The sequence below is a fragment of the Eretmochelys imbricata genome, chromosome 4 (genome assembly GCF_965152235.1).
Source record: "Eretmochelys imbricata isolate rEreImb1 chromosome 4, rEreImb1.hap1, whole genome shotgun sequence".
Taxonomy (NCBI): domain Eukaryota; kingdom Metazoa; phylum Chordata; order Testudines; family Cheloniidae; genus Eretmochelys; species Eretmochelys imbricata.
Genome location: NC_135575.1, coordinates 21,511,847 through 21,526,117, shown reverse-complemented (window position 1 = coordinate 21,526,117; position 14,271 = coordinate 21,511,847). Strand labels below are relative to the sequence as shown.

General features: G+C 37.6%; 1 protein-coding gene across 3 annotated transcripts in view; it reads left to right on the top strand.

Annotated features, from left to right (window-relative positions):
• WDFY3 (WD repeat and FYVE domain containing 3) overlaps positions 1–14,271 on the top strand; it is a 229,319-nt gene that overhangs the window by 118,403 nt on the left and 96,645 nt on the right. For all 3 annotated transcript variants that reach the window (XM_077814992.1, XM_077814993.1, XM_077814991.1), the window contains exons 22-27: positions 1,276–1,387; positions 1,811–2,001; positions 5,114–5,266; positions 10,417–10,490; positions 10,594–10,755; positions 12,317–12,411. In XM_077814992.1, coding sequence (XP_077671118.1) covers positions 1,276–1,387; positions 1,811–2,001; positions 5,114–5,266; positions 10,417–10,490; positions 10,594–10,755; positions 12,317–12,411 — 787 coding nt within the window. The remainder of the gene's footprint in view (positions 1–1,275; positions 1,388–1,810; positions 2,002–5,113; positions 5,267–10,416; positions 10,491–10,593; positions 10,756–12,316; positions 12,412–14,271) is intronic.

Sequence of the window (14,271 nt, the reverse complement as noted above, 5' to 3'; positions counted from 1 at the left end):
GCATAAATGTTTGAAGGTTCTAAGTTAATGTCATGGGGGCAACTGCAGTTTTGACTAATTTCCTTTACTTGGAGCAAGATGATGTCTCTAATTTTTACTCTGATTTGTAAAACTGATAGTCGGTCTAACAAATGATGATCTTAGCTAATTTAATTTTTTTAACCTGTCACTGAATTGATTACTGATGGGACCACCATTTCTAAGTGTTGTAATTTGTTTCATAGAAATAGGGTCAGTGGAAATCCTAGGTCTTGTCCAACTTCTGTGATAAGTTATCTCAGTGGCCCCTTTGGGTTATTTGAAAGTTAATTTTATTTTTAAACCTTATCCATTCTTTACCATGAAAGAGAGAGAAATTGTCACATCTGTCACAGTTCAGGGCAGCTGCATCTGTATTGCCCCTCAGTAATCCAGGAAGCGCACCCACTATTAGAGACCCAAGTCCCCAGCCGTTGCCTTTCTTGGAAGGAGACCTGTGTCTCTCTCTCTTCTGACTGTAACATTTCCAGGCTGCACGGTTCCCTGAATCACAGCAAAAGACCATCTATGTAAACAGGCCTGCTTGCTTCTCCTTTCAGGGATGATACACAGTGTAATTGACATCAGTTATAAAGTGTCACACAGCACTTCCTATACAAACATATTTATTCTGAAGGTATAAACAGTACAAAAAAAATTATTAAAAGCAATAAAAGAACCTACATACTTGCTAATAAGTTTACCAGAGATTCACCTCTCCCCTCCCGCAAAGAGGTCTGTTTTGTTTCACTAGTTCAGAACAGTCTCAGCTGAGAACTAGCACACACAAAAAGTTAGTAGTCCAATCTTTATTCAGTTCAGGGGTGTTTGATCTGGAGTTTCCAGGAGCAGGTAATCAGTAAACAATAGGTTTTTTGTCCCTCAGGGCATGGCTTCCAAAGAGTGGATTTTGAAGTAGATCAGTTGCATTCCCCTCATTCCTAAATATTTCCTAGGAAATCCAGTTCACACATAGTGTCCCCAAAAATGCTTTAAAATACCTAATATCTCCCAGAGATTGCATTAATCCTTCTTGCTCCTAAAGAAGTTCTATACAGTCCCACAGTAGTATGCAAACATTTGCATTTTCAATACAATGGGCCCTTAAAGGTATTAAACGTGATTCAAAAAGGTTTAACTTAATTCCATAAGGTTTGCCCAAATGTTGCAGGATACTGTCGTAGAGGCACAACATCATTTTCAACAGTAGCAAAAATCTTCTGACTCAATCACTCTCTTTCATGGTATTTTGTTCAGCTGGCTGTTTCTTCTCATGAGAATGCCACACCAGTGAAGCTACTGCACAACTCAGCAGGACATCTGAATGGACCTGCACGCACCATCGGTGCAGCTCTGATAGGATATTTGGGTGAGATATTTTGATGTTAATGTGTGTTTACTGCATTAAATATTTTTGATTTACAGTATATAAGAACAAAGGTCTAGAAGGTGGATATGATTAAGTATCCATCAAATAAAGATTGTCTACATTATTTTATTGTATTAATACAGGTTATTTAGTTTATTAACATGTTTTCTTTGTTTAATTTCTACCATTAAAAAATATAAACATCACAATGACTTTCCACAGTACCTATGCTTTCATTAAGCCAATTAAATAACTTAAACACAATTCTTCCTCTTCCTTTTTATGGGCTTAATAGAATTCATCAACTTTATTTTTGTTTTAATGAAACTGATAGTAGAATATGTCTGTCTTGTAATTTTTATTATTCCTGTACAAAAAGTGAGGTAGGTTTTAATTATTATATTTTTACCACCTTATGCATAGGAGTAAGAACATTTGTCCCAAAGCCTGTTGCCACTACATTACAATACATTGGTGGAGCTGCTGCTATTCTGGGTTTGGTAGCCATGGCATCCGATGTAGAAGGACTGTATGCAGCTGTGAAGGCCTTGGTGTGTGTCGTAAAGAGCAACCCACTAGCCAGCAAAGAAATGGAAAGAATCAAAGGTTATCAGGTACTTAAAAAGTCAGACATAGCAGAGCAGGTAGATTGAATTTCCATGTAACTTGGCACTCTTACATTTCAATGCACCTAAAAATTGCTTTTTATTTATTATATTTAGTATCAATAGCTGTTTTAATCTTACTACCAGTTGAATAATATAAATATGGTCTTGGACTTCATTGGGACATCCTTAAATTCCATCATGCTAAGAGCTTAATTGCCAAGAGTTTGTAGCACTCCCCCTTCATTGTCTACAAGTGTGGCTTCAATCTATGGGGAACCCCTACCAGGGATCTGTTCACCTCCCAAATAAACATTAAGTGCAACATACATTGTTCCAGAAGAGCTCTGGGTCACCACTCATAGGGTGATGCTCTACTTCTCCATGGTCAGATCATCTGAACTATTCCTTCCCTCCATTTCCGCTCCTGCTTCAGATTTTGTGCATGATCCAGCAGGGCCAGACAGTTTTGGTACCTGAATCTCCTACACATGTCATCTCCGGCACCGATCATCATTTTTACGTTTCCCAATCTACTGACTCAGGGGAGTAGCAAGATATCAGGCATCCCAACCCTTGGCTACCACATCTGAGCCTGGTTTTTGGATGAGGATTGTCCTTAGAGCAATCATGTTCTTGAGCTGTACAGATTATTCTTTCTAATGGAAGGATTCCACTAGGAATTGCTGCCTAGCCAAGTGCAAGCATTTCTCTATGTGGGTGTGCTTTTCCAGAAACGTCTTCTCATTCTGGACTTTATTTTTGTTTTAATGAAACTGATAGTAAAATATGTCTGTCTTGTAATTTTTATGATTCCTGTACAAAAAGCAAGGTAGGTTTTAATTAATTTATTTTTACCACCTTATGCTTTAGGATTAAGAACATTTCTCATCCTTGAAGACACCAGGTTTGTTTGTCAGTTCCTTATGGGTCCCCTTGGCAGCAATCAGTGTATACCATGTGCCTTCATAGAGCTATTAGATCTTCGCACATCCTCTGAATAGCAGACTCTGAAAAGGCCTAATTAGTAAATTTTGGCCTCTTAAAAAAGCCTACTTCTTAATAAGACTTGAACTTTGTTCTCTCAGTACTCACTAAGCCTCCTTTTGAACCATTAGCTTCTTGCTCCATATCTCTCCTATCCATGAAGGTCACATTACTCGTAGCTATCACCTCAACCAGGAGGGTTGGTGAGCTTGGGGTGCTGATGATGGATTTTCCTTACACTGTGTTCCATTAGGACAAGGTTTCATTACGTTTACACGCCAAATTCACCCCCAGAGTCATCTGAGTTTCACCTGAACCAGACTGTCTCCTTACCTGTGTTCGTCCCAAAACCTCACACATCCTCATAAGAAAGGAGGTTCCATTCCTTTGATGTTGGATAAGCCTTAGCCTTTTACTTTGAGAGAACAAAAACAATCAGGAAGTCCCATAGACTATTTGTTGACAAAGCAGAAAGGGTCACGGGTCAGGCTATATCCTGTTAAAGAATTTTGAAATTTTCTTGGACTGGATTTTGCTCTGTCAGCTGTCTAGTCTTCCTCTCCCTTATGGGGTAAGAGCTCATTCCACAAAAAGGCAAGCAACACCTGTGGTATTGCTTCATAAGGTGCCTTTACTTGATATTTGTAAGGCAGCTACGTGGAGCTCAGTTCACACGTTTGTGAAACACTATGTCTTTGTACAAGACTCCTCTACTAATGCATCTTTTGGAACAGCAGTTCTTTGTTCAGCTCTGCCATCTACAATCTCGCACACACCTCGTATTTGAGTACTGCTTGTCAATCACCCACAGTGGAATATGCATAGGGAACAGCACTTGAAGAGAAAGTTGCTTGCCTTATAGTAACTGGAAGTTCTGGAGTACAAGATGGCAGCTTGTGCTAGGACGTCATAGTACTGTGTACCAGCCCATTTCAAAGTCATCATTGAAGTCCTTGGGTGTTGTTGAATTAGAAGTAATTCCCAGATATTTTATTAAGGCATTCACCCTATCTTCAAATAATGATGTCCTGTTGTTCCTATAGAATCTATTTGATCACATAAGATCCTGCCAATACTTAGCCTCAATTGTTGAGTTGAGGGCTAAGTGCGAGTTTTCATTCAAGCTATCTTCAGTTTTGATGGGTTTAAAAAAGACATTTAACATTATTTTAACACTTTTTTAGGGTGGCCTTTTCCCAAAAGGCTGCCCCAAGAGAAAAGACTGCTGTTTCAGTATTGTACTTTCTAGTTTGCTTTCAAATATTGTAACGGATCTTACACATTTAATACAATCCAGCTCAGTAGTCCATTTCTGCTCACTGGGCACAACACCCAGAATATCAAGGTTTTAGAGCTATTGATAGCATAGTAATAATTAAATCTGCCATTATGTTTTTAAAAACTTCTGGATATAAAAAGTCTCTATTGATGATCTGACCTAGTGTTTTGCTGGGGATTAATAAAGAACCATAATTCAGAGATACTTTTTTTTAAAATGGCAATCCTAGGACCACAGAAAAAGCATATGATCAGTTTTATGGGATTACTAGATTAGGGTCACTAAAAGTTAGAATTCAGGACTGTTCAGATTTTGGATATAAAGCACTTCTGTAACTTGCCTTTGAATCCCTTGTTATTCCCTTCCTAATACTCAGACTTCAGATTTGAAAAGCCCTCCTTGCTTTTGCCATGAAATGGCCTTTCACTTGCCATATTACACCAATGTTTTTGGAGACCTTTTGTCTGAGGTGGTACTGGTTACAGCAGTGCAAATTCAGTGCAGCGCTAGACGTGTGCCGCAGCCAGTGGTAAAGAATATTAGATCGTTTAGGAGCAGGGAAATATCCCTCCAGCTCAACGTGCTTGCCTTTTTCCAGTTGATCCCAATTCCATCTCCCTGCTTTTTCATCACACCCTTCAAGCTTACAAGGTTATAGCAAGTTTATTGCTCCTACATTTTATAAAAGCTCCCTTTTGTTAAAGTGGATTTACTGTGTCCACATTCCTCTGCTGGATCCGTTGTGCTCTGATAGGATTCATATTTTCTTTGTCTGCAAAATGTTTGTAATATGGATTATTGACAGGAACAAAGGCTTAGAAAGAATGTTCATGTGCTGCTAATTTTTTTTTCCAGTTACTGGCAATGTTGCTAAAGAAGAAGCGCTCCCTTTTGAACAGCCATATACTACATTTGACCTTTTCCTTGGTGGGAACTGTGGATAGTGGGCATGAAACCTCCATTATTCCAAATTCAACTGCCTTCCAGGATCTGCTCTGTGATTTTGAAGTACGTATAGCATCCCTGACAACTAGAAATGTTATTTGGACGGTTAATGATTCAGGTGCTAATATAATACATTGGCAGTAAATCACAACAGAGAAGGTGATTATTGTGAGAATATTATACTTTATACATAGTTCAGTACAGCGGACAAACTGTAGAGAGCCTCTGATCTACCACAGTGTAATTGTCATGGTAATCTTCCTACTGCAGTTGCTTCACTGCAAATAAAATTATTACTGGATACAAAAGGTATACCTTTTCACTGTAGAAGAGGATGAGGTTTGCAGTTAGCAGTTGAACAGCAGTTTCTGCTAACCTGTATGTTTCACTGTGGTAAATATATTGAGATACAAAAGATACGTTGAAAATAACAATGGGGTAAAATTCCAGTACAGCATATCCGAATCTGTGTATCAGATCCCCATTAAACTTCCATATGCATGGCCTACAAAAAGAACCCTAAGCTTGCAGTTTCAAACCAGTAAAAATAAAGTAATTCAGAGTTAAATGCTGTTGTTTTGTCCTTATCTTATGCTATGGTGTGAAGAATAGCAAAAGCATGTTACATAAGATGTTACACAAGGTGAAGATAGCTGGACCATAATATAATCAAATTTAATATCCCTGTGGCAGGAAAAACACCACAGCAGACCAACACTTGTAGCATTTAATTTCAGAAAGGGGAACTACACAAAAGTGAGGCGGTTAGTTAAACAGAAATTAAAGGGTACAGTGCCAAAAGTGAAATCTCTGCAGGTTGCATGGAAACTTTTTAAAGACACCATAATAGAGGCTCAACTAAAATATATACCCCAAATTAAAAAAACATAGTACGAGAACCAAAAAAGGGCCACCATGGCTAAACAACAAAGTAAAAGAAGCAGTGAGAGGCAAAAAGGCATCCTTTTAAAAAGTGGAAGTTAAATCCTAGTGAGGAAAATAGAAAGGAGTATAAACACTGGCAAGTGAAGTATAAAAATACAGTTAGGAAGGCCAAAAAAGAATTTGAGGAACAGTTAGCCAAAGACTCAAAAAGTAATAGCAATTTTTTTTTAAGTACATCAGAAGCAGGAAGCCTGCTAAACAACCAGTGGGGCCACTGGACAATCGAGGTGCTAAAGGAGCACTTAAGGACGATAAGGCCATTGCGGAGAAACTAAATGAATTCTTTGCATCTGTCTTCACGGCTGAGGATGTGAGGGAGATTCCCAAATCTGAGCCATTCTTTTTAGATGACCGATCTGAGGAACTGTCCCAGATTGAGGTATCATTAGAGGAGGTTTTGGAACAAATTGATAAATTAAACAGCAGTAAGTCACCAGGACCAAATGGTATTCTCCCAAGCGTTCTGAAGGAACTCAAATGTGAAATTGCAGAACTACTAACTGTAGTCTGTTACATATCATTTAAATCAGCTTCTGTACTAGATTACTTGTGGATAGCTAATGTGACACCAATTTTTAAAAAGGGTTCCAGAGGTGATCCCGGCAATTACAGGCCTGTAAGCCTGACTTCAGTACTGGGCAAACTGGTTGAAACTATAATAAAGAACAATATTGTCAGATGTATATATGAACATAATTTGTTGAGGAAGGGTCAACATGGTTTTAGTAAAGGGAAGTCATGCCTCGCCAATCTCCCAGAATTCTTCCAAGGGGTCAACAAGCATGTGGACCAAGGGGATCCAGTGGATATAGTGTACTTAGATTTTCAGAATGCCTTTGACAAGGTCCCTCACCAAAGGCTCTTATGCAAAGTAAGCTGCCACGGGATAAGAGGGAAGGTGCTCTTGTGGATTGGTAACTGGTTAAAAGCCAGGAAACAAAGGGTAGGTATAAACGGTCAGTTTTCAGAATAGAGAGAGGTAAAGAGTGGTGTCCCCTAGGGGCCTGTTCTGGGACCAGTCCTATTCAGCCTATTCATAAATGATCTGGAAAAAGGGGTAAACAGTGAGGTGGCGAAATTTGCAGATGATAGAAAATTACTAAAGATAGTTAAGACCCAGGCAGACTGCAAAGAGCTACAAGAGGATCTCTCAAAACTGGGTGACTGGGCAACAAAATGGCAGATGAAATTTAATGTTGATAAATGCAAAGTAATGCACATTGGAAAGCATAATCCCAGCTATACATATAAAATGATGGGGGTCTAAATTAGCTGTTACCGCCCAAGAAAGAGACCTTGGAGTCATTGTGGATGGTTCTCTGAAAATATCCACTCAATATGCAGCGGTAGTCAAAAAAGCAAACAGAATGCTGGGAATAATTAAGCAAGGGCTAGATAATAGGAGAGAAAATATCATGTTGCCTCTATATAAATCCATGGTATAAATCCATTCAAATCTTGAATACTGTGTGCAGATGTGGTCTCCCCATCTCAAAAAAGATGTATTGGAATTGGAAAAGGTTCAGAAAAGGGCACCAAAAAGGATTAGGGGTATGGAAAGGCTTCTGTATGAGGAGAGATTAATAAGACTGGGAATTTTCAGCTTGGACAAGGGATGACTAAGGGGACATATGATTGAGATCTATAAAGTAATAACTGGTGTGGAGAAAGTAGATAAGGAAGTGTTGTTCACTACTTTTCATAACACAAGAACTAGGGGTCACCAAATGAAATTATTAGGCAGCAGGTTTAAAACAAATAAAAGGAAGTTTTTCTTCACACAACGCCCAGTCAACCTGTGGAACTCCTTGCCAGAGGATGTTGTGAAGGCCAAGACTATAACAGGGTTCAAAAAAGAACTAGATAAGTTCATGGAGGATAAGTCCATCAATGGCTATTAGCCAGGATGGGCAGGAATGGTGCCCCAGCCTCTGTTTGCCAGAAGCTGGGAATGAGCAACAGGGGATAGATCACTTGATGATTATCTGTTCTGTTCATTCCCTCTGGGGCACCTGGCACTGGCCACTGTCAGGAGACAGGATACTGGGCTAGATGGACCTTTGGTCTGATCCAGTAGGGCTGTTCTTATGTTCTTAATACACAGAACTCTGATCACGCACTGTTGAGTTCTCTCTGCTTTTTACCTATGCAAAACACAAGCTGAGTTGACAATCTTATTTCTGTAGTACTTTGCTATTTTTTTTAATTGAGAAGCCCTATTTTCAAATATTAATTCCCTAATAGGATATTCTATTTTGCTCAAATCAGCTCTTAAGGTACGGAAGTGCACAGTTTTCATCCCTATGTGTCAATTTAGGTGTCTAAATACACATCTGGGGACATGTGTGAAAATTGAGCCTATTTGTTCCTGTAGCATTTCCTTTTAATTAACTTTGGTGGAATTCTTACAGCTCTCTCATTAGTGCCAGTGATGTGCTTTGAAAATCCATCCGGGTGTATTATCATGCTTTAAATGTATTAAGGTTATGAATAAGTAGCCAGGAAATGTGAAGTTGATCCTTTGACTTTAACCTTTCACAGGTGATCCACAGAAAAGAAAAATGAGTGTGTGCCCATTTTTGATTTTTTACAATATGCTAATAGACACAAGTATTGTGTGCCTGTTAATGTTCTTTATATTATAGCTAACCTAAATCCAAAAAAGCAAAGATGTGAACAGATTGAACTACCCCTACCGCAGACCTTCACTTCTGAATCAGAGCAACAGTAGAGCTGTTTGAAAATTTTTTGTCAAATTGCCTTTATTTTCCAGAAAACCAATTAGCTTTTTCAACATTGTATTGTTTTTTAAAAAAAGTAATTTTTTAACCAAAAAAAGTTTGTTCAAAAAAATTTTCAACAAACGTTCTTCTGCTGATTCAGCAGTAGATGTCTTGAGCCAGTTGAACAGATTAACATAGAGTAGGATCTTCAGCAGAGCAATGTCTTCTTTCACAAAGAATAAGATCATCAAAATAAAAAGTAGTTTGTTGAAGATCCTGCTGTTCAATGGTTTCACAGAGATAATATATTCAACAAAGTAACAGCTGTGGTGTCAAAGATCTTGGTCTCAATGAAACTGCTCAGTTTGGGTCATCTCTGCTTTGTTTTTCAAGAAAGACTCTTAGAGCAACTCAAGAACTAATAAGTTAATGATACTAAAGATATAAAAAATGGGAAACCTAATTAAGTGAGAGGGAGATGGTTTACTTAGACTGTACACACCTTTGTTTTTGTTTTTAAACCCTGTTTAACTAGAAGTAGGAAGATAGTGTCTTTAAGATTCAACAGCCCAACCACTTCATTTCGGATTGAGAAAGCATCGTCTGCTTTGGGTTCTCCAAGGGAGACTTCCAGCTAAACGGGGAAAAGAAGACTTTCTCTTCCCGATACTTCCAAAGTTTAAAAAAAAAATGCAAAGGGCAAGAAAACCCACTTACTAAAAACAAAAATAAAAACCTTTCAAACCTTTTTATAATATATTACAAGGATGCTAAAAGGGGCACGACTCTTCATTGTTTTTTGTTCAGCGGCAAACCAGACTTAAAATTTACAGCCTTAATGTTGAACTTACTTACTTTTGTCTGTCTTGCTGTTTCCATTGATTAACTATTAATCTGCAGTAAAGAATAGAAATAATTACTTAAAACATTGTGTGCAAAATTTGGTATGACACTGAGAAGAGTTGTCAGTGAAGATATTATTTAATCTTGACAGAGAAACTAAGCTAATTATTGCAAACAAATATAGCTTCATGTCCATTAAAAAGTATTTTAAAAGAGACATGTAGAGCCTGATTCTGATAACATTTGCACCAATGTAAATCCAGAGTAATTCCAGTGAAGATACATTAGACATAAAATGGGTGTAGTTGAAATCAGAATCAGGCTGACGAGCTTTTCACACAGCCTAGTTTTGCTATATTCTGATGTTGTTAAACTGTACTCCCATTTTACTATACACTGAGAGAGAACTTTTGGTGCCCTGTGTTCTTCTGCAGTCTTTTTGTTCATCTGTTTGAACTTTATTTGGGACTGATGGCCATGTAATTTATGTCTTTGAAATCAGCATTTGAACAGAGTGGACAGGATAATTATAATGTACAGCAAGGATTTTAATCCACTGTTTGACTTTTTTTTTTTTTTTAAGCAGTAAACTGTGGCTTGTCTATCTCTTGGTATATTAAATAGGATGTTAACTTTTTGTTTAACTTAAACAAGAAAATAGATTTGTATACAAAACGTACCACTGTGTATTCTGTATTTCAGGTCTGGCTTCATGCACCATATGAGCTTCATCTTTCATTATTTGAGCACTTCATTGAACTTCTCACAGAATCCAGGTATTAGCTGACACTGGCCACATAATAAGGCCTACGGGATAACAAATTATACACATACACAGAAGATGTTTTCATTGTTTGTTAAATCTTTTCTCTCTTTCAGTGAAGCCTCAAAGAATGCTAAATTAATGAGGGAGTTCCAGCTAATCCCCAAACTGTTGCTGACTCTTCGAGATATGTCTTTGTCCCAGCCCACTATTGCTGCAATTAGTAATGTACTGAGCTTTTTGCTTCAGGGCTTCCCCAGCAGCAATGACCTGCTCAGGTAGCACAAACGTTTACTGATTTATTTTAAAGATACTGGTGCTTTTGCAAGAAACCTGCTGATAGTAATTCTTCTAGGGTGACTAAAGTAAAGAGTTTATGTATGGAATAGTTCCAGTAGAAATGGCAGAACCAAATATAGAAAATAGTTTAAAGCCAGTGCATCGACTTGTGTCTTAAGTCTAAGTCAAAACAGAAATGATTGAATACTGATACTCCTTAAAATGTTTTCCAGTATGTAGGGCAGTAATGGAGGAACACAATGTTCTAATTCCACAGTTACTATGAGAGATTATGAAACTTCCTTGGATATTGTTAAGTCTGTGTGTCATTTCTACTTAAATTGAGGTGGTATTTCAGAACCCATAGAGTTGTTGTTAATCCAGTTGTTGTTAAAATGCAGCATTTGCCACCGTTTATCACTCTTATCTGAGAGACTTATTCTAGCTAACAGGTAAAATTCTCTGATAAGATAAAGTTTGCCACATGTATCTTATGATATTGCACATGGGTAGAAAATTGCAGTGTTTTGGGTATTTTGTGGTAGGGAAGCTGGTTGGTTTTTCTGGCTTTTTGGCATTTTTTGCTTGAGCAAAACCAGTAAAACTGAAAATTTGAATAGGATCAAACATCTTGCCTGGCTCCATTTTTACTATGCAGGACAGAATTTACACAGATACTATAGGGCATAGCTTTAATTTTATTACTAAATGAATAAGTTGTAACATTTGGTTCCCTGTTCCTACCACTCGTCATGGCCACTGGCTTTCCCTGTACTTCGGACAGCAGCCAGAACCTCAGTGGCATTTTCTAGAGCGTTGCCACAATTAAGAGCTCCAGGGTAGGTGGTGACTTTTCCCACAGTGACTTGTCATCAAAACAAAAATAAAGAGAGACAAAATAAGATTTAAAAAAATTAAATGATGTGTGTATATAACTCTGCAAGAGTTAAGATAGGTAGGTAGATCTTGGATCAGTTACAGTAAGATTATGCGATATCTTACTTTGCCCCTTCCCGTAGGTGTCCTGTCACTAAGACAGTCTCTTCCCTCCCAGGAGCTGTCATTCTTCCCCCTTTCTGAGATCACATTTGTGTTTGACTATTTTTTATGCCTGTGGGGGGAGATGATTCATTATCATGTCATCCATGCCTGTTAAGATTTCATTATCATTTTGAAGAGTAATGTTAGATAAGGTATACCATCTTGGGGAACATATTAGTGTCTCTGAGCAATGATTGTCCTCTATACCTTCTAACATTCCTTTGGTCTGGATCTGGAGATATTTCCAAGTTTCCTCTCTTAAAACCTAGCATTTTCAATATATTTTACCTAGTAAGTACATTAGCAATCTGAATGGGTCAAAGTGACTGCATTCTGGTTTCCATATCAGTTGACAAACAATGTTAGATTGAGGCAAATTTTGTCTTTTACAAGTGACGGGATTAACTTTTTTGGTATACTTTCATCTCTCTAGTATTTTTATTCTATTAGATGTGAATTATTGACAGATTAAAGTCCATCTGTCACAGAAATACACATTGTAATTCTCTATCCATAAAGGTTTGGACAGGTGATCTCTTCCACTTTGCCTACATTTGCAGTCTGTGAGAAGTTTGTAGTTATGGAGGTAAACAATGAAGAAAAGCTTGAAACTGGTAAGTAGCTTCCAGTGTTTGAGAAATAATCATCTGGGACACACTCTGTGTGCTTAAATGCTTTTCAATTGTTGTTGATGATGATCTCTACATTTTAATTCTAGTATACTGGCTCCAGCTTTGTATACTGGCTCCAGCTTAAAGTTTTAAACGTTGCGTGCAAAGCAAGCAGTGCAAAAATAAAGCCTGTTTGTATCTACTCTCATTTTGTTTTCCTTCACTTAACACTATATTTTCTTTCTACTTCTTCCCACTCACTTCTTCAAAACAGTTGGGCATTTCCACCTCTTTAATGAGACAGAGATGACTGGTGCCATCTGTCCTCCAAATGTGGTGTCTCTTTCATTCAGTAAAAGGAAGTGAAAGCATCAATTAATGTGGTCTGGGTTGTTTTTTTTTTCATGCAGAAAAAATAATTGCCTATATCTCCTCTGCAAATGAACACTTTAAGTACTTCAAAAACATTTTTTATTTAAAGCTACAGACGTAAGATATTCCAGTGAAACTCCTGTCACAAGGCTGAAGCAGAAAAATGAAGCCACTGTATAGTCCTGACATCTTAAACTTCCTCCTGTCCTGAAAGTTCCAAGATCTTATTGATACATCATTAGTAACTATAATTAAAAGCTGCTATTACAACAGTACAATTGTAGTAGTGATTGTTCTGTTGAGGAGGTATTAGAGAATATGTATTGTACTTCTATCTCTGAATTTTGTGTTTTTCTTTCCCCTTATTTAAAGGAATTTGTCTTTATTATCTATGGAGATCCTTTGTTTAGCATTACAGGAATCTTTTATTTATTGTGTGAGATGTTACTGGGCATGTTTCTCTTCCTTGTTTCCAGCTACTAAATTGCATTAAAAGAGAAGTAAATATGTAAATATCTTCTGTTAGCATTATTTTTAAAGTAAGTGTTTGGTGTAGCTGTCACAGGGATATTACACAATTCAATGAGTGGAGAGGTGATTTGGGAGATTATGAATCGGTAGACAAGTGGATTTTAAGGTCGATTATTAAGGTTTGGTCTATTCAAACAAAATGTTTCAGAAACACCTGATCGCAGTAGATCACTCCCACTCTTCTTTTTTCTGCAAACACCTATCTTTGGACCTTTATGAACCCACCCTCTTTTTTTTTTTTTTTTTAAACTTCCCTCAAAACATGCTTTTTCTCCAGAATGTAAAAACTTGATTTTTGTCTGTGTGCACATGGATAGGTTCACAAGCTGAAGTGAAGGAAGGTACAGTCGAAAGAAAGTACCAAACACTAACAAAAAAAATGACACTTAAGATGCATTTATCAACTTCTTTCTTTAGCCCTTCTATCCTTGCATCTTCCCCAGTATCTAAATCCCTCATAGGGGTTTTTGTGTTTGTGTGGGGTTTTTTTGTTGCTTTAGATTTAAGCTCCTTGGGGCAGGATCTTTTTTATTTGTAGAGCACCGTGAATGTTTATGGCTCTGAAGGACCAACAATCAGTTAAGAATTTTATACTTGGAATATCTCTGCTTACTCCATGCAGAAAAATGGAACATTTTTTCTTAGGGGTGGCATTTTGAAACTCTGATGCGTTGTAGTGTGCAAATACGATATGGAAGTAGCTGGGCTGACATACTTTGGAATCTGTGCCTAAAAGAAAATGAAACTAATTTTACCCCTTCCTTATTTTGCAATAGCAGGTTTGTTGTCGAGGCTTCATAATAAGGAGCATATTATTCAATTCAATGACATTCTGTAAGGACAAATGCAAAGTACCCCACTTAGAAAGGAACAATCAATTGCATATGTACAAAATAGGAAATGACTGCTTAGGAAGGAGAACTGCAGAAAGGGATCTGGGGGGTCATAGTGGATCACAAG